General features: G+C 46.8%; 1 protein-coding gene across 3 annotated transcripts; it reads right to left on the minus strand.

Annotated features, from left to right (window-relative positions):
- Positions 1 to 344: 344 nt before the first annotated feature.
- Positions 345 to 23,916, minus strand: SHPK (sedoheptulokinase). Of its 3 annotated transcripts, XM_034407022.3 has the most exons (9): positions 23,679 to 23,915; positions 23,433 to 23,555; positions 17,395 to 17,598; positions 16,404 to 16,545; positions 12,036 to 12,219; positions 9,865 to 10,017; positions 3,804 to 3,979; positions 2,474 to 2,674; positions 345 to 1,559 (listed from the first exon to the last, which is right to left on the minus strand). In XM_034407022.3, the coding sequence occupies exons 3-9, from the start codon at positions 17,572 to 17,574 to the stop codon at positions 1,126 to 1,128; spliced, it is 1,470 nt and encodes a 489-aa protein (XP_034262913.2). In that variant the 5' UTR covers positions 17,575 to 17,598; positions 23,433 to 23,555; positions 23,679 to 23,915; the 3' UTR covers positions 345 to 1,125. The 3 variants fall into 3 exon arrangements, with proteins under 3 accessions (XP_034262913.2, XP_034262914.2, XP_087739605.1); XM_034407023.3 differs by lacking the exon at positions 23,433 to 23,555 and having other exon boundaries at positions 23,679 to 23,916; XM_087883479.1 differs by lacking the exons at positions 17,395 to 17,598; positions 23,433 to 23,555; positions 23,679 to 23,915 and having other exon boundaries at positions 12,036 to 12,315; positions 16,404 to 16,521.
- Between the last annotated feature and the right edge of the window lie 75 nt (positions 23,917 to 23,991).

The raw sequence follows: 23,991 nt of genomic DNA on the forward strand, positions 1-23,991 counted from the left end.
TACCCAACTAGGGAACAATATCAGTGCTAGAGGAGAGGGGCTTTGGGGAAGGGAGGAGGAGGAGGAGGAGGAGGAGGACTGAAGGGTGCCCTCTGACCTTGATGGTTTTCTTGCAGACATCTCATGACCTAACTAGAGAACAATATCAGTGCTAGATGGGAGGATGGTTGTGGAGAGGAGGAGGTGGTGGCGGAGGACTACGACTATGGAGTCCTGGGTCCTTTCTGAGCTTGGTTGTTTTCTTGCAGACGTTTCATGACCCAACTAGGTAACATCATCAGTGCATTCAGAGAGAAGGGGCTCAGTTATTATTAGCTCTGTCCCAAAAAGAAAGTCGGAGATAATTTTTCTTTACAAATCGGTTTTAATGTATAATCCTTTGGTCACTTTTCTTTTTTAGAAAAAAAATTAAATTCTGAATTTTGATCACGGTAACCGGGGAGATGTTGAAATGGTCGTAAGTGTGAAAAACAGTCATAAGTCGCTTTTTTTTAGTGCTATTGTAACTTTGGTCACTAAATGAACTGTTGTAAGTCAAGGACTGCCTGTAATCAAGAGGGGAAGCCATCTGGAAATTTCCTGACAGTGAGAACCATTAACCAGTGGAACTGCTTGCCACCAGAAGTTGTGGGTGCTCCAACACTGGAGGTTTTTAAGAAGAGATTGGACAGCCATTTGTCTGGAATGGTTTAGGATCTCTTGCTCGAGCAGGGGGCTGGACTAGAAGACCTCCAAGGTCCCTTCCAGTTGTATTCTGATTGATTCAGTTATAGAGAGATCAAGAATCTCAGCTGCAATGACCTAAGACCTCTTGATTTGAGCAAGGGGTTGGACTAGAAGACCTCCAGGGTCCCTTTTGAGTCTAAGATTCTATGATTCCTGATTGACCTCAGAATTCGATCACATGCCCAAGGTTAATATTGATCCCTTTTATGGGGAAACTAATCAAGAGAGAGATGCAACCTAGAACTAAGGAGAAACTTCCAGATAGTGAGAACCATTAACCAGTGGAACAGCTTGCCACCAGAAGTTGTGGGTGCTTCATCACTGGAAGTTTTTAAGAAGAAATTGGACAGCCATTTGTCCGGAATGGCGTAGGATCTCCTGCCTGAGCAGGGGGTTGGACTAGAAGACCTCCGAGGTCCCTTCCGGCTCTGTTCTGCCGTAATTCCTCTTTAGCATCACGTAAGCCGCACCCACGGCAGCATCGGCGACTTTGCCGTAGACCACGGGGAGAGCGAAGGCCGCCTCCACTTCCTGCTTCATCACCTCGTTTCGGCAGAGTCCGCTTCCGCTGGCCACGATCCGTTTCGCCCCGGCGTCCTTCAAGCTCTCGGAGGGAAGCATGGAGTGCAGGTTTCGGATCACCCCTCGGCACAAAGCCCGGATCACCTGCCCCAAGGAAATTTCGGAAGCCGCAATCGCCGTCACCGAAGCCAGACTGGTGGGCGCGTGCCTTTCCCCGAAGACAGTGGGGCAGATGTGAAGACGGGTCTCGGCGTGGGTCAGGCCGGCTTCGATCATCGGTCGGTAGAGAGTCGATTCTGAGACTTCGATCCCTGCGAAAAAGGAGGAGACAGTGGAGCAGGGATTGAAGGTGAACGGGGAAGACCTCGATTTATGACCACTATACAGCCCCAAATTTCTGTTGCTGAGTGTGACATTTGTTAAAGGGGAGGAGGAAGAGGAAGGAGGGAGGGAAGGAGGAAAGAAATGGAAGGAAGGAAGGAAGATGAGAAAGTGAAAAGGAAGGAAGGAAAGAATGGGGAAGGGAGGAAGGAGAGAGGGAAGATGAAGGAGGAAGGGAGGAAGAGTGGAAGGAAGGCGAGAGGGAAGAAAGGAAGAGAGGGGAGAGGAGGAAGAGATGGGAGGAAAGAAGGAAGGAAGGGTAGAATGGGGGAGGGAGGGAGGAAGGAAAGAATGGGAAAGGAAGGAAGGAAGGACAGAATGGGGGAGGGAGGGACGGAGGGGGGAGGAGGAAGAGAAAGGAAAGAGGGAGGGAGGAAGGAGGGAGGAAGGAAGGAAAGAAGGATGGAAGGAAAATGAGAAAGTGGAAAGGAAGGAAGTAGGAAGGAAAGAAGGATGGAAGGAAAGTGAGAAAGTGGAAAGGAAGGAAGTAGGAAGGAAGGAAAGAAGGATGGAAGGAAGGTGAGAAAGTAGAAAGGAAGGAAGGAAGTAGGGAAGAAGGACGGAAGGGAGAAAGAAGAAAAGGAGGGAGGGAGAAGGAGGAAGAGAAGGGAGGGAGGAAGGGAGGGAGGGAGGGAGAGGGAGGGAAGGAAAGAAGAAAGGAACAAAGGATGGATGGAAGGAGGGAGAGAGGAAGGAAGGAAGGAAAGAAGGAGAGAGGGAAGGAAAGAAGGAAGGAAAGAAGGAAGGAAAGAAGGAAGGAAGGGATTGCAAGGCTGAGGACAGCAAACCTTCCCCACCCCTCCCTCTGCTTGCGTTCCCAGAGCTAAGCTAAGCCCCCCCCTACCTAGCTCAGCCATCCATCCAACCAGCATCTTCACGAACGTCGCCATCACATTTCCGCCGTTCAGCGAAGCAGCCACCGCCAGGTAGCAGTTGTCGAAATACGGGAAATACTGTACAGGGGAATTCGGATCGGGGGACTCCACGGGCTGAAACTCGGGGGGCATGGAGACCGCCAACTGGGCAGACGTCCCGACGTTGAGAACTGGACAGGCGGGAAGGCGGGAAGGAGAGAGAGAGAGAGAGAGAGAGAGAGACAATAAAGTAAAAACGAGAAGCCTCCTTTTAAAAATGAGACTTTTCCCCCAGCCCGTTGCTCAACTAAGTTAAGTGGCAAAAGTATTTCATTTATTTAGGTTTACAAACAGCCATTCTCGTACGACCACAACGGAGCCCAAAATTTATGGGGAAGAAAGAGTCTGGGGAAGGCTGGGACGAGGGCTCTGCGTCAGAGGCAGAGATGGGGCCAGGGCCATCTGGGAGCAATGCACGGACTCCGGAGCCTCCAGAGTCGGACAGCAGAGGGGCAGAGGAACAGGAGGAGCCTATTCCTAGTGCGCGCATGCGCAGAGCTGCCAGAAGGCACGAACAGTTAAAACTAAAGGGACAACTCGGGAGTAAGGCCTGGAGAAGATTGGCCCCTCCCATAAGGCTTAAAAAGAGCAGCAAAGGCTCTTGGGCTCTTTGTAGGAAAGCAACGTTGTTAATTCTGTTTCCAGTCGGCATCTCTGTTTGATTCTGGACTCCGTGTGGCTTTGCCAAGTAGGTTTTTGGAAGAGTGTCAAGGGAGATAAAGGTGGGTGATTATCCCGAAGGACTTTTTGCAACTAACTGGGACTCAGCTGTGAATGAACGTAATTCACAGCTGTTGTAATAAAAGAGGTTTTTGGGACAACTCGTGTGTTTTAATGACTCAGGAAGCCTAGATCACAACAGTAAGCTAATTGGGTCATGAAACGTCTGCAAAAGAAACCGCCCAGCTCAGAGAGGCCCAAGGACCCCACAGAGCCAAATTCCTCTACAAGCCTAAAGTTTATTTTTTATTTTATTTTTATTTTAATTTGATTTATATGCCGCCCTTCTCCGGAGACTCAGGGCGGCTTACAATGCGTTAAGCAATAGCCTTCATACTTTTGTATATTCATACAAAGTCAGCTTATTGCCCCCACAAACTGGGTCCTCAATTTACCTACCTTAGAAAGGATGGAAGGCTGAGTCGACCTTGAGCCTTGGCGAGATTCGAACCTGCAGTAAGTTACCTTTTCCTGCAAAGCAGAATAATCTTCCCTCGCTCAAGTTCCAACATTTCCATTCTTGGCTTCAGCGGCACCTACCTGCATCGCTGTTTTCAGACATGCAAGAGTAAACCGAGCACTGGAAATCTCCCAAGGCTACCCCAACCTTGGTCCCGGCTGGGATCCGGTGCCACACCTGGCAGGTTTCCCCAGCAAGATCTCCAGAATCGACCACTTCAGGAAGCAAGTGGATAGGAAAGCCAGCGTCTTTCAAACTAAAAAAAAGAGAAGCAGGAATGAGAAGAGAAGCAGGCTGAATAATACGGGTAGGTAGACCTCCATTTACGACCACAATTGAGCCCAATTTTTTCATTGCTAAGCGAGACAGTTGTTAAGTTATGTTTTGCCCCATTTAAGGACTTTTATAGCCACCGTTGTTAAGCGAATCACTGCATTTGGTAAGCTAGTCACACGGTTGTTAAGTGAATCTGGCTTCCCCATTGACTACTGCTTGTCAGAAGGTCGCAAAACCGTCATAAATATAAGTCAGTTGTCAAGCGTCAAGTGACCATGGGGATACTGCAACGGTCATAAATGTGAAAACCGGTCATAAGTCATTGTTTGTCAGTGGCATTGTAACTTCAAATGAATGGTGGTTAAATTGAGAACTGCCTGTACTCCATTTTTATAGTTCTTTATGCCATTTCTATATTTGTTTGATTGCTGTATTAGTTCCATTTCTGTATTTATTCTATTTTTAAGGCCCCCCACCACAATGAATGCATTTAAAATAAAAAGAACATTTTTAAACTTAACTTAAACTTAACTTAAATGTTAAAGAAAGTGCATTAAGAGGGGAGGACTTCAGCTCCCAGAATTCCCCAGGCAGCCATGCTGGCTGGGGAATTGTGGGAGCTGAAGTTCAGTCTTCTTAAAGCATTCAGGCTAGGGAATTCTGGGAGTGGAAGTCCACCCATCTTAAAGCATGCTGGCTAGGGAATTCTGGGAGTGGAAATCCACCCATCTTAAAGCATGCTGGCTAGGGAATTCTGGGAGTGGAAATCCACCCATCTTAAAGCATTGCTGGCTGGGGAATTCTGGGAATGGAAGTCCACCCCTCTTAAAGCATGCTGGCTGGGGGATTCTGGGAGTGGAAGTCCACCCCTCTTAAAGCATGCTGGCTGGGGAATTCTGGGAGTGGAAGTCCACCCATCTTAAAGCATGCTGGCTGGGGAATTCTGGGAGTGGAAATCCACCCATCTTAAAGCATTGCTGGCTGGGGAATTCTGGGAATGGAAGTCCACCCATCTTAAAGCATTGCTGGCTAGGGAATTCTGGGAGTGGAAATCCACCCCTCTTAAAGCATGCTGGCTGGGGAATTCTGGGAATGGAAGTCCACCCCTCTTAAAGCATGCTGGCTGGGGAATTCTGGGAATGGAAGTCCACCCATCTTAAAGCATTGCTGGCTGGGGAATTCTGGGAATGGAAGTCCACCCATCTTAAAGCATGCTGGCTGGGGAATTCTGGGAGTGGAAGTCCACCCATCTTAAAGCATTGCTGGCTGGGGAATTCTGGGAGTGGAAATCCACCCATCTTAAAGCATGCTGGCTGGGGAATTCTGGGAGTGGAAGTCCACCCATCTTAAAGCATTGCTGGCTGGGGAATTCTGGGAATGGAAGTCCACCCATCTTAAAGCATGCTGGCTGGGGAATTCTGGGAATGGAAGTCCACCCATCTTAAAGCATTGCTGGCTGGGGAATTCTGGGAGTGGAAATCCACCCATCTTAAAGCATGCTGGCTGGGGAATTCTGGGAGTGGAAGTCCACCCATCTTAAAGCATTGCTGGCTGGGGAATTCTGGGAATGGAAGTCCACCCATCTTAAAGCATGCTGGCTAGGGAATTCTGGGAGTGGAAATCCACCCCTCTTAAAGCATGCTGGCTGGGGAATTCTGGGAGTGGAAGTCCACCCATCTTAAAGCATGCTGGCTGGGGAATTCTGGGAATGGAAGTCCACCCATCTTAAAGCATGCTGGCTAGGGAATTCTGGGAGTGGAAATCCACCCATCTTAAAGCATGCTGGCTAGGGAATTCTGGGAGTGGAAGTCCACCCATCTTAAAGCATGCTGGCTGGGGAATTCTGGGAGAAGAAGTCCACCCGTCTTAAAGCATGCCGGCTAGGGAATTCTGGGAGTGGAACTCCACCCCTCTTAAAGCATGCTGGCTGGGGAATTCTGGGAATGGAAGTCCACCCCTCTTAAAGCATGCTGGCTGGGGAATTCTGGGAATGGAAGTCCACCCCTCTTAAAGCATGCTGGCTGGGGAATTCTGGGAGTGGAAGTCCACCCCTCTTAAAGCATGCTGGCTGGGGAATTCTGGGAGTGGAAGTCCACCCATCTTAAAGCATGCTGGCTAGGGAATTCTGGGAGTGGAAATCCACCCATCTTAAAGCATGCTGGCTGGGGAATCCTGGGAGTGGAAGTCCACCCCTCTTAAAGCATTGCTGGCTGGAGAATTCTGGGAGTGGAAGTCCACCCCTCTTAAAGCATGCTGGCTGGGGAATCCTGGGAGTGGAAGTCCACCCCTCTTAAAGCATGGCTGGCTGGGGAATCCTGGGAGTGGAAGTCCACCCCTCTTAAAGCATGCTGGCTGGGGAATCCTGGGAGTGGAAGTCCACCCCTCTTAAAGCATGCTGGCTGGGGAATCCTGGGAGTGGAAGTCCACCCCTCTTAAAGCATTGCTGGATGGGGATTCTGGGAGTGGAAGTCCATCCTTCTTAAAGCATGGCTGGCTGGAGAATTCTGGGAGTGGAAGTCCACCCCTCTTAAAGCATGCTGGCTGGGGAATTCTGGGAGTGGAAGTCCACCCCTCTTAAAGCATTGCTGGATGGGGATTCTGGGAGTGGAAGTCCACCCCTCTTAAAGCATTGCTGGCTGGGGGATTCTGGGAGTGGAAGTCCACCCATCTTAAAGCATGCTGGCTAGGGAATTCTGGGAGTGGAAATCCACCCATCTTAAAGCATACTGGCTGGGGAATTCTGGGAATGGAAGTCCACCCCTCTTAAAGCATGCTGGCTGGGGAATTCTGGGAGTGGAAGTCCACCCATCTTAAAGCATGCTGGCTGGGGAATTCTGGGAATGGAAGTCCACCCCTCTTAAAGCATGCTGGCTGGGGAATTCTGGGAGAAGAAGTCCACCCGTCTTAAAGCATGCCGGCTAGGGAATTCTGGGAGTGGAACTCCACCCATCTTAAAGCATGCTGGCTGGGGAATTCTGGGAATGGAAGTCCACCCCTCTTAAAGCATGCTGGCTGGGGAATTCTGGGAATGGAACTCCACCCATCTTAAAGCATGCTGGCTGGGGAATTCTGGGAGTGGAAGTCCACCCCTCTTAAAGCATGCCGGCTAGGGAATTCTGGGAGTGGAAGTCCACCCATCTTAAAGCATGCTGGCTGGGGAATCCTGGGAGTGGAAGTCCACCCCTCTTAAAGCATTGCTGGCTGGAGAATTCTGGGAGTGGAAGTCCACCCCTCTTAAAGCATGCTGGCTGGGGAATTCTGGGAATGGAACTCCACCCATCTTAAAGCATGCTGGCTGGGGAATTCTGGGAGTGGAACTCCACCCATCTTAAAGCATGCTGGCTGGGGAATCCTGGGAGTGGAAGTCCACCCCTCTTAAAGCATTGCTGGCTGGAGAATTCTGGGAGTGGAAGTCCACCCCTCTTAAAGGATGCTGGCTGGGGAATCCTGGGAGTGGAAGTCCACCCCTCTTAAAGCATTGCTGGATGGGGATTCTGGGAGTGGAAGTCCACCCCTCTTAAAGCATGCTGGCTGGGGAATCCTGGGAGTGGAAGTCCACCCCTCTTAAAGCATTGCTGGATGGGGATTCTGGGAGTGGAAGTCCATCCTTCTTAAAGCATGGCTGGCTGGAGAATTCTGGGAGTGGAAGTCCACCCCTCTTAAAGCATGCTGGCTGGGGAATTCTGGGAGTGGAAGTCCACCCCTCTTAAAGCATTGCTGGATGGGGATTCTGGGAGTGGAAGTCCACCCCTCTTAAAGCATTGCTGGCTGGGGGATTCTGGGAGTGGAAGTCCACCCATCTTAAAGCATGCTGGCTGGGGAATTCTGGGAGTGGAAGTCCACCCCTCTTAAAGCATTGCTGGATGGGGATTCTGGGAGTGGAAGTCCACCCATCTTAAAGCATGCTGGCTGGGGAATTCTGGGAGTGGAAGTCCACCCCTCTTAAAGCATTGCTGGCTGGGGGATTCTGGGAGTGGAAGTCCACCCATCTTAAAGCATGCTGGCTGGGGAATTCTGGGAGTGGAAGTCCATCCCTCTTAAAGCATGCTGGCTGGGGAATCCTGGGAGTGGAAGTCCACCCCTCTTAAAGCATTGCTGGATGGGGATTCTGGGAGTGGAAGTCCATCCTTCTTAAAGCATGGCTGGCTGGAGAATTCTGGGAGTGGAAGTCCACCCTTCTTAAAGTATGCTGGCTGAGGAATTCTGGGAACTGAATTACACCCACTTAAAGCAGGCCGGCTGGGGGATTCTAGAATTCCACCCATATTCAAGTTGCCAGGTTTATCATATTATTTATTTTATTTTAGTTAGTTAGTTTGTCAAACATGTACAAGAAAACAGGCATAAGTATAAACATGGACATGAACATAGGAAATGAGTACAAATAAATGGGGGCAGTAGGACAGGGACGGTAGGCACGCTGGTTCGCTTATGCACGCCCCTTAAAGACCTCTTAGGAATTTTTTTTTTATTTTTTTTATTTTACTTCGAATTTATATACCGCACCTTCTCCCGAGGGACTCAGGGCGGTGTACAGCCAGATAAAAACATACAATATAAACATTAAAAACAATTAAAAGGATATATATTAATTTGGCACTAGTTTAAAATGACAAACCAATTAAAAATATTTTAAAATATGTTAAGCCAGCCCGGCTTGCTGGAAAAAGAAAGTTTTAAGGGCACGGCGTAAGGCACCGAGGTCTTGGATTCTCCTTATCTCTGGAGGCAGCTGATTCCAGAGGGTAGGTGCCCCTACAGAAAAGGCCCTCCCCCTGGGGGTCACCAGCCTACATTGTTTGGCATGGGGTGAGGTCAACAGTAGACAGTCTAAGGTTAAAGTTTTGGGGGTTTGGGGAAGAAACTACAGAGTCAGGTAGTGCATTCCAGGCATTGACCACTCTGTTGCTGAAGTCATATTTTCTGCAATCGAGTTTGGAGTGGTTTACCTTGAGTTTGCATCTATTGTGTGCTCGTGTGTTATTGCGGTTGAAGCTGAAGTAGTCACTGACAGGTAGGACATTGTAGCAAGACAATTTTTTGTACTACACTTAGGTCAGAAGGCAGGTGGCAGAAACCCCAGTGCACAGATGGTAGAGGGAACAGTGTATGGGTGCTGTGCAACATCAGCGGCCTGGGCAGTTAGTAGCTGATTCAGACAGTGAGGAGGCTGGTGTGGTGCTGCGCCAGCAGCCTGTGCAGCTGGCACTCGAGTCAGACAGTGAGGAGGCTGGAGAAGACGTGGTGCCAGAGGCAGGGATTCAGCCAGGGCCTTCAGAACCTCCAGAAGCTCCCATAAGTGAAGAGGAAGAAAAGGAGGAGCCTCTTCTCGATGCACGGGCGCGCAGAGCTGCCAAAAGGCAGGAGTGGCTCCTCAGGAGGAGGTCTCCTCGAGAGTAAGGCTTGGGGCTAATTGGCCACTCCCTTAGCCTATTTAAGGAGGAACGCCGACTGAAGCAATTTGTAGGGAACAACTTTAGTTCACTCTCCTTCGCGTCTTGATTTCAGAAAACGTTTGATTTGGCTCTTGTTTCTCTCTTGTCAGTTTTCCTGCAAATTGCTTCTGGGCATTCTGCCAACCACAGTAAGATTACGGTTATCTGAAAGACTGTGCCTCAGAATTGAGTTATTATTCTTTGGATTCTTGTCGGCTGTTAATGAAGTTAAATTAACAGCCCTTGTTCAGAAAAGACTGATTTAAACTGTGTTTGTGTCCGAACAACTACTAAGAAAGCTCATTAGTAGTCCTTAATTAGTAAACTAAGGTTTGTACGGACTTTGTGTGTGCTGCGTTCTTTGGGGTTTCGTAGCTGGGGCAGAACAATGGGGTGGCCAGGCCCCCTTTGAGGCCATGCTGAGACTTACAGTGTAGTGTTCCAGGATTTATCGAGGCTACTGAAGTATCCCCAGGCAGCAGCATTTTGCACGGACATCTGTGGCTTCTCTCGGCCGCAAAGCATGGCCACGACGTAGTCCTGGATCGTTCCAGCAGCGGTGTAGGGTGCCAGGAAATCTGGCCTAGGCAGTAAGGAAAGACAAGCAGTTCAGACAGACAAAGAGAAAGAAAGAAAGAAAGGAAGGAAGGAAGGAAGGAAGGAAGGAAGGAAGGAAGGAAGGAAGGAAAGAAGGAAGGAAGGAAGGAAGAAAAAAGAAGAAGGAAGGAAGGAAGGAAGGAAAGAAGGAAGGAAGGAAGGAAGGAAAGAAAGAAAGAAAGAAGGAAGGAAGGAAGGAAGGAAGGAAAGAGAAAAAGGAAGGAAGGAAGGATGGAAGAAAGAAAGAAGGAAAGGAAGGAAGGAAGGAAGGAAAGAAGGAAAGAAGGAAAGAAGGAAAGAAAGAAAGAAAGAGAAAGGAAGGAAGGAAGGAAGGAAAGAAAGAAGAAAAAGGAAGGAAGGAAGGAAAGAAGGAAGGAAGGAAGGAAGGAAGGAAGAAAGAAGGAAAGAAAAAAGGAAGGAAGAAAGGAAGGAAAGAAAGAAAGAAAGAAGAGAAAGGAAGGAAGGAAGGAAGGAAAGGAAAGAAAGAAGGAAGGAAAGAAGGAAGAAAAAAGAAAGAAGGAAGGAAAGAAAGGAAGGAAGGAAAGAAAGAAAGAAGGAAGGAAGGAAGGAAGGAAAGAAAGAAAGAAAGAAAGAAAGAAAGAGAAAGGAAGGAAGGAAAGAAAGAAAGAAAGAAAGAAAGAAAGAAAGAAAGAAAGAAAGAAAGAAAGAAAGAAAGTACATTTATTACTTTCCATACATTATGGAAAAACTGAGTGGCATAAAAATATGCATACACACAGACACACACACATATATATTCCTCAACTTGCAACAGTTCATTTAGTGACCATTCAAAGTTACGACGGGACTGAAAAACGTCTGACCCTTTTTCACAGTTACAACCTTTCCGGCATCCTCGTGATCATGTGATCGAAATTCAGATGCTCTGCAACCGGCTCGTATTTATGACGGTTGCAGTGTCCCGCAGGGGGGAGGGGGGTGTCGGGGGGGCGTCACGCGAATCTCCTTTGGCGACCTTCTGACAAGCAAAGTCGGTGGGGGAGCCCGATTCACTTAACAACCGAATGACTAACTGATCACTAACTGCAGGGATTCACATAACAACGGTGGCAAGAAAGGTTGTAAAATGGAGCAAAACTCACTGAACCAATGTGACCCTCCACAACAGAAATATTGGGGCTCCGTTGCGGTCGTAACAGATGACGTTATCTAGTTGGGTCATGAAACGTCTGCAAGGAAACCCCCAAGCTCAGAGAGCACCAAGGTCCTCACAGTCCTCTCCTCCTCTTCTTCCTCCTCATCCCCTCCCCCTTTTTTCTTCCTCATCCCCCTCCCCCTCCTCTTCCCCTTCACTTCTTCCTCCTCCTCCTCTTTCTCCTCCTCCTCCTCTTCCTCCTCCTCCCCCTCCCCTTCCTTTTCCTCCCCTTCTTCCTCCTCCACCTCCTCTTCCTTTTCCCCCTCTTCTTCCTCATCCCCTTCTCCTCCTTCACTTCTTCCTCCTCTTCCTCCTCTTCTTCCTCCTCCCCCTTTCTCCTTCTCCTCTTCCTCTTCTTCCTCCTTTTTCTTCTTCCTCATCCCCCTCCCCCTCTTCTTCCTCTTCCTTCACTTCTTCCTCCTCTTCTTCCTCCTCCCTCTTTCTCCTTCTCCTCTTCCTCTTCTTCCTTTTCCTCCTCTTCCTCCCCCCTCCTCCTTTTCCTCCTCCTCTTTCTTTTTGCAAACCCCCCTCCCTTCTAGCACTGATGACGTTCCCTAGTTGGGCCATGAAACGTCTGCAAGAAAAACACTAACCGCACAGAGCACCAAGGACCCCTCATTTCGACCCCAAGCCACAAATATTCTCCGTTAAAAACAGGGGTCTCCAATCTTGGCAACATTAAGACGTGTGGACTTCAACTCCCAGAATTCCTCAGCCAGCAGCTGCTGGCTGAGGAATTCTGGGAGTTGAAGTCCACACGTCTTAAAAGTTGCCAAGATTGGAGACCCCTGGTTCAAAAACATGACCCATGGAGGAAGCCCCGACCGACATCCGAAGGGCTGCCGTACCTGTTCTTCAAGAGCCAGAAGACGGTGGCGCAGCCGTAGCCGGAAGACACGCTGAGGTGCGAACGCGGCTCAGGGAGGGAAGAGAGGAATTTGGGGCTGCAGCGGCCATCTTGCCAGGTGATGAGGTGACTGACTTTCTCCGGCTGAAAACTCCACCGACTTCCACTTTCGGTCCATTTCCCACCTGGAAGAGGCAGCTGAGGGCTCAGGCGGAGGCGCATCAGGGACCAGGCGGATCACAATCCTGCTGTTTCACGGTGTCCTCGACACACAAAGGCCCCTGTGTGGCACGTTATTTAAACAGGTACCGTGTCTCCCCGAAAATAAGACCCTGTCTTATATTTTTTTTTGAACCCCCGAAATAAGCGCTTGGCCTTATTTTCGGGAAGGTCTTATTTTTTTTTTTTAATGGATTTTTATTAAATAAAGAATATATTACAATTCAACCTTTACGGTTCGGCAACGTGTAGTCATTTTGTATATTTACAGGTGCGGTATCTAATAATTTTATACAAATAACATACAATTTATACATAGGTTCTTATAAAGATGATTACAATTAAATTATGATATATAGATTTAATTAATAGTTAAACATTGTCCCTCATACGAGTTAACTTTTGCATTTATTTTCCAACCATCTATACCACAAATCCCATATCGTGTAGAATTCTGAGTCCTCCTTCCCGTTTAACACATATATTAATCTGCACATTTCTGCGCATTCCAATATTTTATTGACTATCTGTTCCTCAGTTGGACATCTTTTCTCTTTCCAATATCTGGCATAGGAGAGTCTAGCAGCTGTGAAAATATGTATAATCAAATATTTCTTTTCCTCTCGGGAAGGTCTTATTATTTGGGGGCGCATGGAGCGAGATGGGGCTCCTCTTGCCGTCTTACCTGATTTCCAGCTCTGTCTCCCTAACCCTAACCAGAGGAAATGGCGGGGACCGGCTGTGCATGCGGTTAAATATTTTTGGGGAGGGCTTATTTTAGCACATGTGCTCAAATGCCCAATTGGGCGTATTACCAGGGGAGGTCTTATTTTCGGGGAAACAGGGTAACTCGTCGACTTACAGCCATTCATTCATTCATTCATTCTTTTTTTTTTTTTAATTTGATTTATATGCCGCCCTTCTCCGGAGACTCAGGGCGGCTTACAATGCGTTAAGCAATAGCCTTCATCCTTTTATATATTTATACAAAGTCAGCTTATTGCCCCCACAAACTGGGTCCTCAATTTACCTACCTTAGAAAGGATGGAAGGCTGAGTCAACCTTGAGCCTGGCGAGATTCGAACCTGCAGTAATTGCAGGCAGCTGGTCTTAATAACCAGCTTAATAACAGGGTGCCTTAGACCACTGTACTACCAAGGCTCTTTCATGAGATTTATATTGCCGCCCATTCTCACATGGCAAGTCAAGGCAGTTTACAGGAATATAAAAACATCATATAAAAACAATGAGACTGTCAGGGTGCTAAATAATCCCATTCTGCTTTTGGGTAATCGCACCTTGATTTTATTTATTTATTTATTTATTTATTTATTTAATTTGTATACCGCCCTTCTCCCAGAAGGGACTCAGGGCGGTGAACAGCCAAAATTAAAAAACATACAAATGCAAAAGTTAAGATAATTAAAAGAATTAAATCATTGGCTACCCAAATTTAAAACCCTAAATCCATAAAATTTAAAATCCCAATTAAAAACCATTTAGGCTAGGCCGGCTTGATGAAATAAAAACGTCTTCAGGGCTTTACGGAAGGTCCGGAGGTCCGGGATCAATCGTATTCCAGGAGGCAGCTCATTCCACAGGGCGGGTGCCCCCACAGAGAAGGCTCTTCCCCTGGGGGCCGCCAGCCGACATTGCCTGACCGACGGCACCCCGAGGAGGCCCTCTCTGTGAGAGCGTATTGGCCGGTGGGAGGTTATCAGTAGCAGCAGGCGGTCTCGCAAATACCCTGGCTCTAAGCCATGGAGCGCTTTAAAGATGAGAACCAACACCTTAAAGCGCACCCGGAAGACCACCGGGAGCCAATGCAGCTCGCGCAGGAGAGGTGTTACGTGGGAGCGCCACGTCGCTCCCATAATCACCCGCGCGGCCGCATTCTGCACCAGCTGGAGCCTCCGGGTGCTCCTCAGGGGGAGCCCCATGTAGAGAGCGTTACAGTAGTCCAGGCGTGACGTAACCAAGGCATGAGTGACTGTGCACAAGGAGTCCCGATCCAGAAAGGGGCGCAACTGGCGTATCAGGCGAACCTGATAAAAAGCCCCCCTGGCCACGGCCGTCATATGCTCTTCTAAAGACAGCCGTGTGTCCAGGAGGACGCCCAAGTTGCGAGCCCCCTCTGTGGGGGTCAGTGACTCGCCCCCAATAGCCAGCGATGGCACCAGCTGGCTATACCGGGACGCCGGCATCCACAGCCACTCGGTCTTGGAAGGGTTGAGCCGAAGCCTGTTCCTCCCCATCCAGACCCGCACGGCCTCCAGACACTGGGACATCACTTCGAGGGCATCATTGGGGTGGTCTGGGGTGGAAATGTACAGCTGAGTATCATCAGCGTACAGATGGCATCGCACCCCAAAACCATGGATGATCTCACCCAGCGGCTTCACATAAATGTTGAACAGGAGCGGTGAGAGGACCGACCCTTGCGGCACCCCGCAAGCAAGGCGCCGCGAGGTCGACCTCTGCCCCCCTGCCAACACAGACTGCGACCGGTCAGAGAGATAGGAGGAGAACCACCGCAACACAGTGCCTCCCACCCCCAGTCCCTCCAGCCGGCGCAGCATGATACCATGGTCGATGGTATCAAAAGCCGCTGAGAGGTCTAACAGGACCAGAACAGAGGAACAACCCCTGTCCCGAGCCCTCCAGAGATCATCCACCAATGCGACCAATGCCGTCTCCGTGCTGTACCCAGGCCTGAAGCCGGACTTTAGAGACGTGGATCGAGACTTTTCCTTGCAAGCATACATTAAGAAAATAAACCCCGAAGATATATTTTTCTAAGAAAAAAACTCATTTATTTGTTATAAAGAAAATTAAAAAAAAACATCTCACTATCTAAATAATTACATTTTGGCAACGTTCCTGCCGGCCACCCCTCTGCAGCCGGACTTCTCGGCAGGAGAAAAAAGAAAAACGATAGGAAGGAAAGAAAGAAGGCGGACATGCGTAGTTAGCTTACGGATAAGAAATTTGGCAAGCTACGGAAAGTCTGCAAATCCAAAAATGTGAGCTCATCTGGTAAATACAAAAACGCAGTGACAGAGACCAATCAGAGAGAGAATCATATATGATAAAATAAAAATAACCCCACCACGCCGGCGACAGCACCTCACACGAGCCATTTAATGGGCTCCATCCGGGGCTGGGCTGCTGGGGGTTTGCAAGGGTTCGGGAGAACCTCTAGCTAAGATTCGGTGCAGTTCGGAGAACCCCCAAATCCCACTCCTGGCTGGCCCTGCTCTGCCCTGCCTTGCCCTGCCCATCCCGCCCCACCCCTCCCAGGAGTCTCCACGCAGCCCGTTTTGGATGCAGGTAAGTGCAGGGCGCGCACAGAGGCTCAGGGAGGGCGAAAAACGGGCCTACCAGAAGTTTGAGAAGGCTGGAAACGGGCCCATTTCTGGCCTCCAGAGGGCCTCCGGAGCCTGGGGAGGCCTTTTTTGTCCTCCTGGAGGCTCAAAAAAAGCCTCTGGAGCCTGGGGACAGAAAAATGCCCCCCCCCGCCATGGTGCAGGAGGCTGACATGGCCACGCCCACCATGGCCACGCCCACCCAGCAACCGGGCAAAGAACCCCTTGCTAAAATTTTTGAAGTCCACCCCTGGCTCCATCCCACTCTGAGTTCCCCAAGCCCGCTGGCAGAACCAGATCTTCAGTGCCTTCCGGAAGAGTATCAGATTGGGGGCCATTCTAGTCTCTGGGGGGATGATGTTCCAGAGAGAGAGGGAGCCACCACGGAGAAGGCCCTTCTTCTGGGTCCCATCAGGTGTATCTCCCTCAGGGATGGAACCCACAGCATTGGTGTGAGCCTTGGTGGTGTAGCGGACTAAGTGCTATTATGTAGCACTTAGCTGCCAGCTGCTTGCAATTACTGCGAGTTCAAATCTCACCAGGCTCAAGGTTGACTCAGCCTTCCATCCTTCCGAGGGAGGTAAAATGAGGACCCGGATTGTGGGGGCAATAAGCTGACTTTGCATTGCAAGCTGCCCTGAGTCTCCGGAGAAGGGCGGCATATAAATCAAACCAATAAATAAATAAAATAAATAATTCCCTGACTCCCCACTCTGGTGGGTCGGTCGGACTAGAAGACCACTGAGGTGCCTCCTAACCATGTTCTTCTATGTACTAAATTTCACCTTTTCCAGCTTCCCAAAACATCACCCCGTGCATTTGTCCGGAAACGCCAATGCAGCAAACTCTTTGGGTAAAAGCCGGAGAAAGAGTCACCAGACAGTTGTTCAAAGCTTCGATGATTCCGTGGACATCCTGCTCATTCTCCTATGAAAGAAAGAAAGAAAGAAAGAAAGAAAGAAAGAAAGAAAGAAAGGAAGGAAGGAAGGAAGGAAGGAAGGAAGGAAGGAAGGAAGGAAGGAAGGAAGAAAGGAAGAAAGAAAGAAAGATGGAAGGAAGGTGAGAAAGTGGGAAGGAAGGAAAGAAGGAAGGAGGAAGGAAGGTGAGAAAGTGGAAAAGAAAGAAAGAGAAAGGAAGAAGGAAGGAAGGAAGAAAGGAAGGAAGGTGAGAAAGTGGGAAAGAAAGGAAGGAAGGAAGGAAGGAAAAACAGGAGAGAAGGGAAGGAAGGAAAAAAGGGAAGAGGGGAGGAAAGAAAGAAAGAAAGAAAGAAAGAAAGAAAGAAAGAAAGATAGATAGATAGATAGATAGATAGATAGATAGATAGATGGAAGGAAGGTGAGAAAGTGGGAAGGAAGGAAAGAAGGAAGGAGGAAGGACGGTGAGAAAGTGGGAAAGAAAGAAAGAGGAAGGAAGGAAGGAAGGAAGGAAGGAAGGAAGGAAGGAAGGAAGGAAAGCAGGAAGGAAGGAATTAAGGGTTTATGAAATTAATTCTCAATTAGTCATTACAGGATTCTCTACGTCAAACTGAAAATGGGATTCTCCAGACTATGAATCAGAAATCAAAAGATGATCAGGGATGGAAATCTAGGTCCCAGAAGAATTAACCAGTGGAACGACTTGCCACCAGAAGTTCTGGGTGCTCCATCACTGGAGTTTTTTAAAGAAGAGACTGGACAGCCATTTGTCAGAAACGGTACAGGGTTCTCCTGTTTGAGCAGGGGGTTGGACTAGAAGACCTCCGAGGTCCCTTCCAACTTTATTCTCTATTCACCTTACCCGCAACTGAGGGTCTTTGATGGGCACATCAGCCTGAACCGGCTTGGTGCAGCTGGCGACCAGGGACGGGCCCTTGTTCGTTTTTTCCACCAGGGCCACTTTGACCGACGTGGTACCCAGATCGATGCCAAGGATGCACGGGGCCGGCAGCCCGACGGACCTCCGTCTCTCCTGCGCCATCCTTGAGGCCTGGATTCTGGACCACTGCCGGAAAAATGAAACCAGGTTAGTCCTACACCTGCTCAACTGGAGAGACCGCAGCGGGACGAATTTTGGATCCTTTTTAAATCACTGTTTTTAAAATGTCTTTATTGTTTTCTCTTTTTTTTATTTAAAAAGGTTTTTTTTTATTTTATAAACAAACAAACGATACATAATCAATCATTCAATATATCTTCTGAATACATCTTTTTACTCTTCCAATATTTATCATATCTTAATATTATCATTTCCTTTATTATATTTCCCCCACATTTCTTACTTCTCTATTAACACATTTATCTATCTTTTAATTTTATTAAAAATTAGACAATTTTATCCTCACACAACCTTCAACCCCCACCCCCCGACTTCCCAGAGCAAAAACAGGGTATAACATTAAACAAGCATAAACTAAAGTATACTAACTTACTACAAGATTCAAAACTCCCTCACACTCTTTAAATCCTCTTTTAAAAGTTATTCGTCAGCCTCCCCCTTTAAAATTCTAAATTAAACATTTTAAAACTTTCTTTAAATCATATCTTTTTAGGGAAAAAAAAAGAAAAAGAAAAAAGAAAAATACTATTTTAGGTTAAACCTTTTAAAATCTCTTAACTTTAAAGTTAACCGTTTTAATACCTCGATAACTTTTAAAAAGCTATTCATTTTTAGTTAAACATTTTTACTTAAACTTAAAAAATACTAATTTCAGTAAGCTGAGTAAAATGTCCTTGTTGTTTTCAAAGCAGAGACATCACCCTGCCAACAAAAGTGCGTATAGTCAAGGCCAATGGTTTTCCCAGTTGCAATGGATGGCTGTGAAAGTTGGACCATAAGGAAGCGCCAAAGAATGGAGGCCTTTGAACTCTGGTGCTGGAGGAGACTCCTGCGAGTCCCTTGGACTGCAAGGCCATCCAACCGGTCAGTCCTAGAGGAGATCAACCCCGAGTGCTCTTTAGAAGGCCAGATCCTGAAGATGAAACTCAGATACTTTGGCCACCTAATGAGAAGGAAGGACTCCCTGGAGAAGAGCCTAATGCTGGGAACGATGGAGGACAAAAAAAGAAGGGGACGGCAGAGAACGAGGTGGCTGGATGGAGTCACTGAAACAGTTGGCGTGAGCTTAAATGGACTCCAGAGGATGGTAGAGGACACGAAGGCCTGGGAGAACGTTGTTCTGTCCCAGCTACGGACCCCAAAGAACGCAGCACACACAAAGTCCGTTCAAACCTTAGTTTACTAAATAAACCAGTTTTTTTACAACAACGGCTGTTAATTAACTGCATTAACAGCCGCCAAGAATTCAAAGAATAATACTGAAAGCTTACTGTGGTTGGCAGAATGCCCAGAAGCAATTTGCAGGAAGCTGATAAGCAAAACAAGACACGAAGTTATGTGAACGAAGTTGTTCCCTGCAAATTGCTTCAGTCGGCATTCCTCCTTAAATAGGCTAAGGGAGTGGCCAAGTAGCCCCAAGCCTTACTCTCGAGGAGACCTCCTCCTGAGGAGCCACTCCTGCCTTTTGGCAGCTCTGCGCACCCGTGCATCGAGAAGAGGCTCCTCCTCTTCGTATTCTTCACTTATGGAAGCTTCTGGAGGTTCTGAAGGCCCTGGCTGAATCCCCACCTCTGGCACCACATCTTCTCCAGCCTCCTCATTGTTCGACTTGAGTGCCAGCTGCACAGGCTGCTGGCTCAGCACCACACCAGCCTCCTCACTGTCCGAATCAGCCACCAGCTGTACAGACCGCTGACGGGACGCAACAAACGTTGTCCATGGAGTCGTGATGGGTCAGACACGACTTCGCAACTAACAACAACAACATTGTTTTCAATTTGCCATTTAGGTTTTGAACTGGGCGCTGTCCAGAGCCATGGGTTGAAATGGTGGCTCTAGAAATCAAATAAATATAAGAAATGGAACAAAATCCAGCCATCGAATAAATGTAAAGATGGCTGACTTTGAATGAATGTGGAAACCGAACAAATACAGCAATCAAATCATTATGCAGGTAGTCCTCGACGTACGACCACAATGGAGCCCAGAATTGGTGATATTTTATTTTATTTATTTTGATCTGGTGAAACCTGCCTTTGGAGAGACGTTCAGTGGGCCTTCCTTACTCTTGGTTAAGCAAGGACAGACCTCGATATACGACCATTTGTTTAATGGCCGTTCAGTGTTACGATGGCGCTGAAAAAAGGGACATAGAATCGGTCCGTGCACTTAGATCCGTCGCAGGATTCCCGCTGTCACATGATCAGAATTTGGGCAGTGGTCATGTGATCGCTATTTGCAATATAGGGTAATCCTCAATTTACGACCACAACCAAAATTTCTGTTGTGAGGTGAGATATTTGTTAAGTGAGCTTTGCCCCGTTTTACGACCTTTCCTGTCACTGTTGTTAAGTGAATCATTGCAGTTGGTAAGTTAGTAACTCGGTTGTTAAGTGAATCTGTCTTCCCCGTTGACTTCGCTTATCAGAAGGTCGCAAAAGGGGATCACGTGACCTCGGGACGCTGCAACCATTGTTAAGTGTGAGTCAGTTGTCAAGCATCTGAATGTATCCCCACATGACCATGGAGATACTGCAATGGTCATAAATGTGAAAAAATGTCATAAGTCACACATTTAGAATAGAATAGAATCCTTTATTGGCCAAGTGTGATTAGACACACAAGGAATTTATGCTAAACTATATGATTTTTATATGGAGAAGACTGAACTGGATAAGATACTCATGGGAACAGAGGAAAACTTAATAAAAATTTTTAATAATTTTTTGTTGTATATTGAATTGGAGGAGGAGCAAGTAAAAGAAACGATGATAGCCTGGAGTAAAAATTTTGGTTATCCAATCGAATTTGAAAAATGACAACAACTATGGGAAAGGAACTATAAATTAACAATGTCCAGAGCATATAAGGAAAATCAATATAAGATGTTTTATAGATGGCATATGCCACCGGTGAACTTAGCAAAAATATTTAAAGATAAATCAGCTAAATGCTGGAAATGTCATCAAACACCAGGATCTTATTACCATATGTGGTGGACTTGTCCCGAAGCAAAAAATTATTGGTACAAGATTAAAATCTGGCTGGAAGAAATGATACAACAACGTACTGAATTTAAACCAGAGTTGTTCCTACTGGATATCTTTCCAGAAAAAATTAGTACGGAAAATGTATATTTGATTATACAATAACAGCTGCAAGAATTGTGTATGCTCAAAATTGGAAATTGGAGAAAATACCTTTGGAAGAAGTAATATAAAAAAAAATTTAGGCTGTGCAGAAATGAGTAGATTAACTTTGATGATTAAAGATAAGGAGGAATCAGAATATTTTAAAATATGAAATTATTTTTATAGTTGGTTGGAAAAGAGATATAAATGATTGATATTATAATTGTGTACAAATGATGACTATAATATTGATTTAGAAATGACATGTTAGAATAGTTTGGATGAATGTGAAGATAGAAGAAACTCATGGAAGATGGAGAAGATAACACCGAGGCGTCACAGGGAAGGGAGGATTGATGTATTAAATGTTTGTTTGTCTTAAAAAATAAAAAAAAATATTTTTTTAAAAAAAGGAATTTATTTCCAGTGCATATGCTCTCAATGCCTAATTTTCAAGGCCTAATTTTCTCCCCTTTCTTTTAATTTTTTAAACTGAAATTTTAATTTGTTTTAAATTATTGGGATTTTTAATTGTCTTGGGCTAAATTATTTAATTTGGTTTTAAATTGTTTCTAACTTTTGTATTTATGTATTTTATTCTGTGCCTGTTCACCGCCCTGAGTCCTTCGGGAGTAGGGCGGTATATAAATTTAATAAAACATAAACAAACATAAACAATGTACATACGATATACATATTTTTTCCAGCGTTGTTGTAACTTCGGTCACTAAACGAACTGTTATAAGTCGAGGACTACTTGTATTGATTTGTTAGAAGTTAAAAAGCCTCTGATCTGCCCTCCCCACTAATTTTAACAGATCTTCTGATCTGAAGTCAGAGAAACCCAGTATCCTTTCATAAAATACAATGTTTCCTTAAAGGTAACACACTGGAATCAATCAAAGTTTAAAAGAAGTGGGAATTTTGCAGCTAGGTCTGTTTTGCTTAAAACATGAAATTCTCCCAAGAAAAGACATATATGTCTGATCAGAGAGATATTTTTCTGATAAAGGAGATCACTAGGAGAATATTTCCTCTAATCATAAAAAAGCCATGTGTTTCCTTTTTTTTCTTTCTACCGGAAGCTGTGAGTTCGATCCTAGGGTAGAGGCAGATATTTCTTTCTCTGGGCACAATGAGAATATATCTGCTGAACAAAACTCCGCCCTGGCGACAGGAAAGGCATCCGGCCAGTAAACACTCAGCTCCATTCAGTTGCCCCGACTCCACCCCGATGCAAGGGATTATGGGGTCATTAAAAGAAAAAAAAATTAAAATAATAAAATCATATATTACATGTAAACCATGATTTATGATCTATGGCCGTGATGGCGAACCTATGGCACACATGCACGCGCCGGCCAGCTGATTTTCGGGCCTTCTGGGCCCACCAGAAGTAGGGAAACAGGCTGTTTCCTGCCTCCGGAGGGTTTTGGGGGTGGGTGGGAAAGGCCCGTTTTTCTTTCTCACCTGGTTCCAGATCCTCTCTATGCATCTGGGGAGGAGGAAAACAGCCTTCCCCATCCCCGCAAGAGGCTCTGGAGGCTGGGGACAGCAAAAAAACTTCACTTCCTGTCCAACCGGGAGTTGGGAATTGTTTTCAGGCCTCCGAGGGAATGGGGAAGGCTGTTTTCGCCCTCCCCAGATGCAGGCTGTTTTTGCTCTCCCCAGATAGAGGAACTGGAGCCAGGTGAGAAAGAAAAACGGGCCTACCAGGCCATCGCATGCCAGGAGCGGGGGGGGGGGGAAGGGAGGGTTGCGCACACATGCACAGGGTGGGGCGCATAGAATTATGGGTGTGGGCACACGCACGCACGAACCTCCCCCGCCTCCCCTCCTGGCACGGAATGGCAAAAAGGTTAGCCATCACTGATCTATGGCCTATCATTTTTGTTACTGTATGTGTGTACACTGAGAGCTTATGCACCGGAGACAAATTCTTTGTGTGTCCAATCAAAATTGGCCAACAAAATATTATATTCTGTACCATTCCTATTCCTATTTCTATTCACATGTCTTTCACCAAAGGCTTAAAATCCTATAAAAATCTTGCCGATGTGGCCAGCTGCCTCAAAGGCAAACCTTGCACAGGTAGTCCTCGACTAACAACAGTTCGTTTAATGACCGTTCAAAGTTACGACACTGAGAAATGTGACTTATGACCATTTTTCACACTTACGGCCGTTGCATCATCCCGATGGGCATGTAATCAAAATCCACATGCTTGGCAACTGGTTCATATGTCACGTGATTCCCCCTTTTGTGACCTTCCCACAAGCAAAGTCAATGGGAAAGCCAGCTTCACTTAACAACCGGGTTCCTAACTTACCAACTGCAGTGATTCACTTAACAACTGCAGCAGGAAAGGTCGTTAAACGGGGCAAAACTCACTTAACAACAGAAATCTTGGGCTTAATTGTAGTTGTAATTTATTTGGCTGCCCTCCCACTAATCTCAGTGAGCCTGGACGGCTTATAAACAACCTTCCAACAAGCAAAGTCAGTGAGGAAAGCTAAATTCACTTACCCAACTAAAGTGATTCATTGAATGACCGCAGCAAAAAAAAAAAATGGGTATGACTCACTTAACAACGGCCTCACTTAGGGACGGAAGCTCCTGTCCCAATTGTGGTCGTAAATCGAGGCCTACCTGCAAGCAGGCTGGCAAGCCTTGCTAATTTATTCAGGTGTCCCAGATTTCCATCATCCCAGGCCATGCTGCATGATGGGTATTGGAGTCCCAAACATCTGGAGAAGAAAGGCTCCAAAGAGGCTAGGGAAGAGAAATGCAACCTCAAAGATAAGGCAAAAAAAGTAGATTCCACAGCCTTTAAACCCCCAACTCCCCAAAGCAGCTGCAGAGATACATGCAATAAAACAATAAAATTATAATGACCAGGAAATGCAATTAAAACGGAGCAGGCAGCTGGAGCAATGCAGAATAGCTTTGAATCCTCATTTTCCAAGCATATCTTTCACCTTCCAAACAGATAAAGTTGGGTGGGCTGCGCTCTAGGCTGGAAAAGCAGCTGCGAAAGGCAGAAAAATCGGCTTTAAAATGAACTTTGGAGCAAAGAGGAAGCCTGCCACACTCAATATGGCGGCCGTCGGGGCGCGGCAGCCATCTTGAAGAGGTCACCCTCATATATGTGCTGTAGAAATGGCTTCGCCGCATCCAAGATGGCGGACTAAGACCGCGGTCGCCATGT

The sequence above is a fragment of the Pantherophis guttatus genome, chromosome 1 (assembly GCF_059756535.1).
Source record: "Pantherophis guttatus breed Tessera chromosome 1, ASM5975653v1, whole genome shotgun sequence".
Classification (NCBI taxonomy): Eukaryota; Metazoa; Chordata; class Lepidosauria; order Squamata; family Colubridae; genus Pantherophis; species Pantherophis guttatus.

What these genes read in the sequence shown, in the direction of transcription:
- SHPK (XM_034407023.3), bottom strand. Translation starts at nt 17,574, where the DNA reads ATGGCGCAGGAGAGACGGAGGTCCGTCGGGCTGCCGGCCCCGTGCATC. An exon ending in TTCTGGCTCTTGAAGAACAG is followed by an intron (nt 10,018 to 12,035) that starts GTACGGCAGCCC and finishes CTTACTGCCTAG; the next exon opens with GCCAGATTTCCTGGCACCCT. An exon ending in GTCTGAAAACAGCGATGCAG is followed by an intron (nt 2,675 to 3,803) that starts GTAGGTGCCGCT and finishes CCGCCTGTCCAG; the next exon opens with TTCTCAACGTCGGGACGTCT.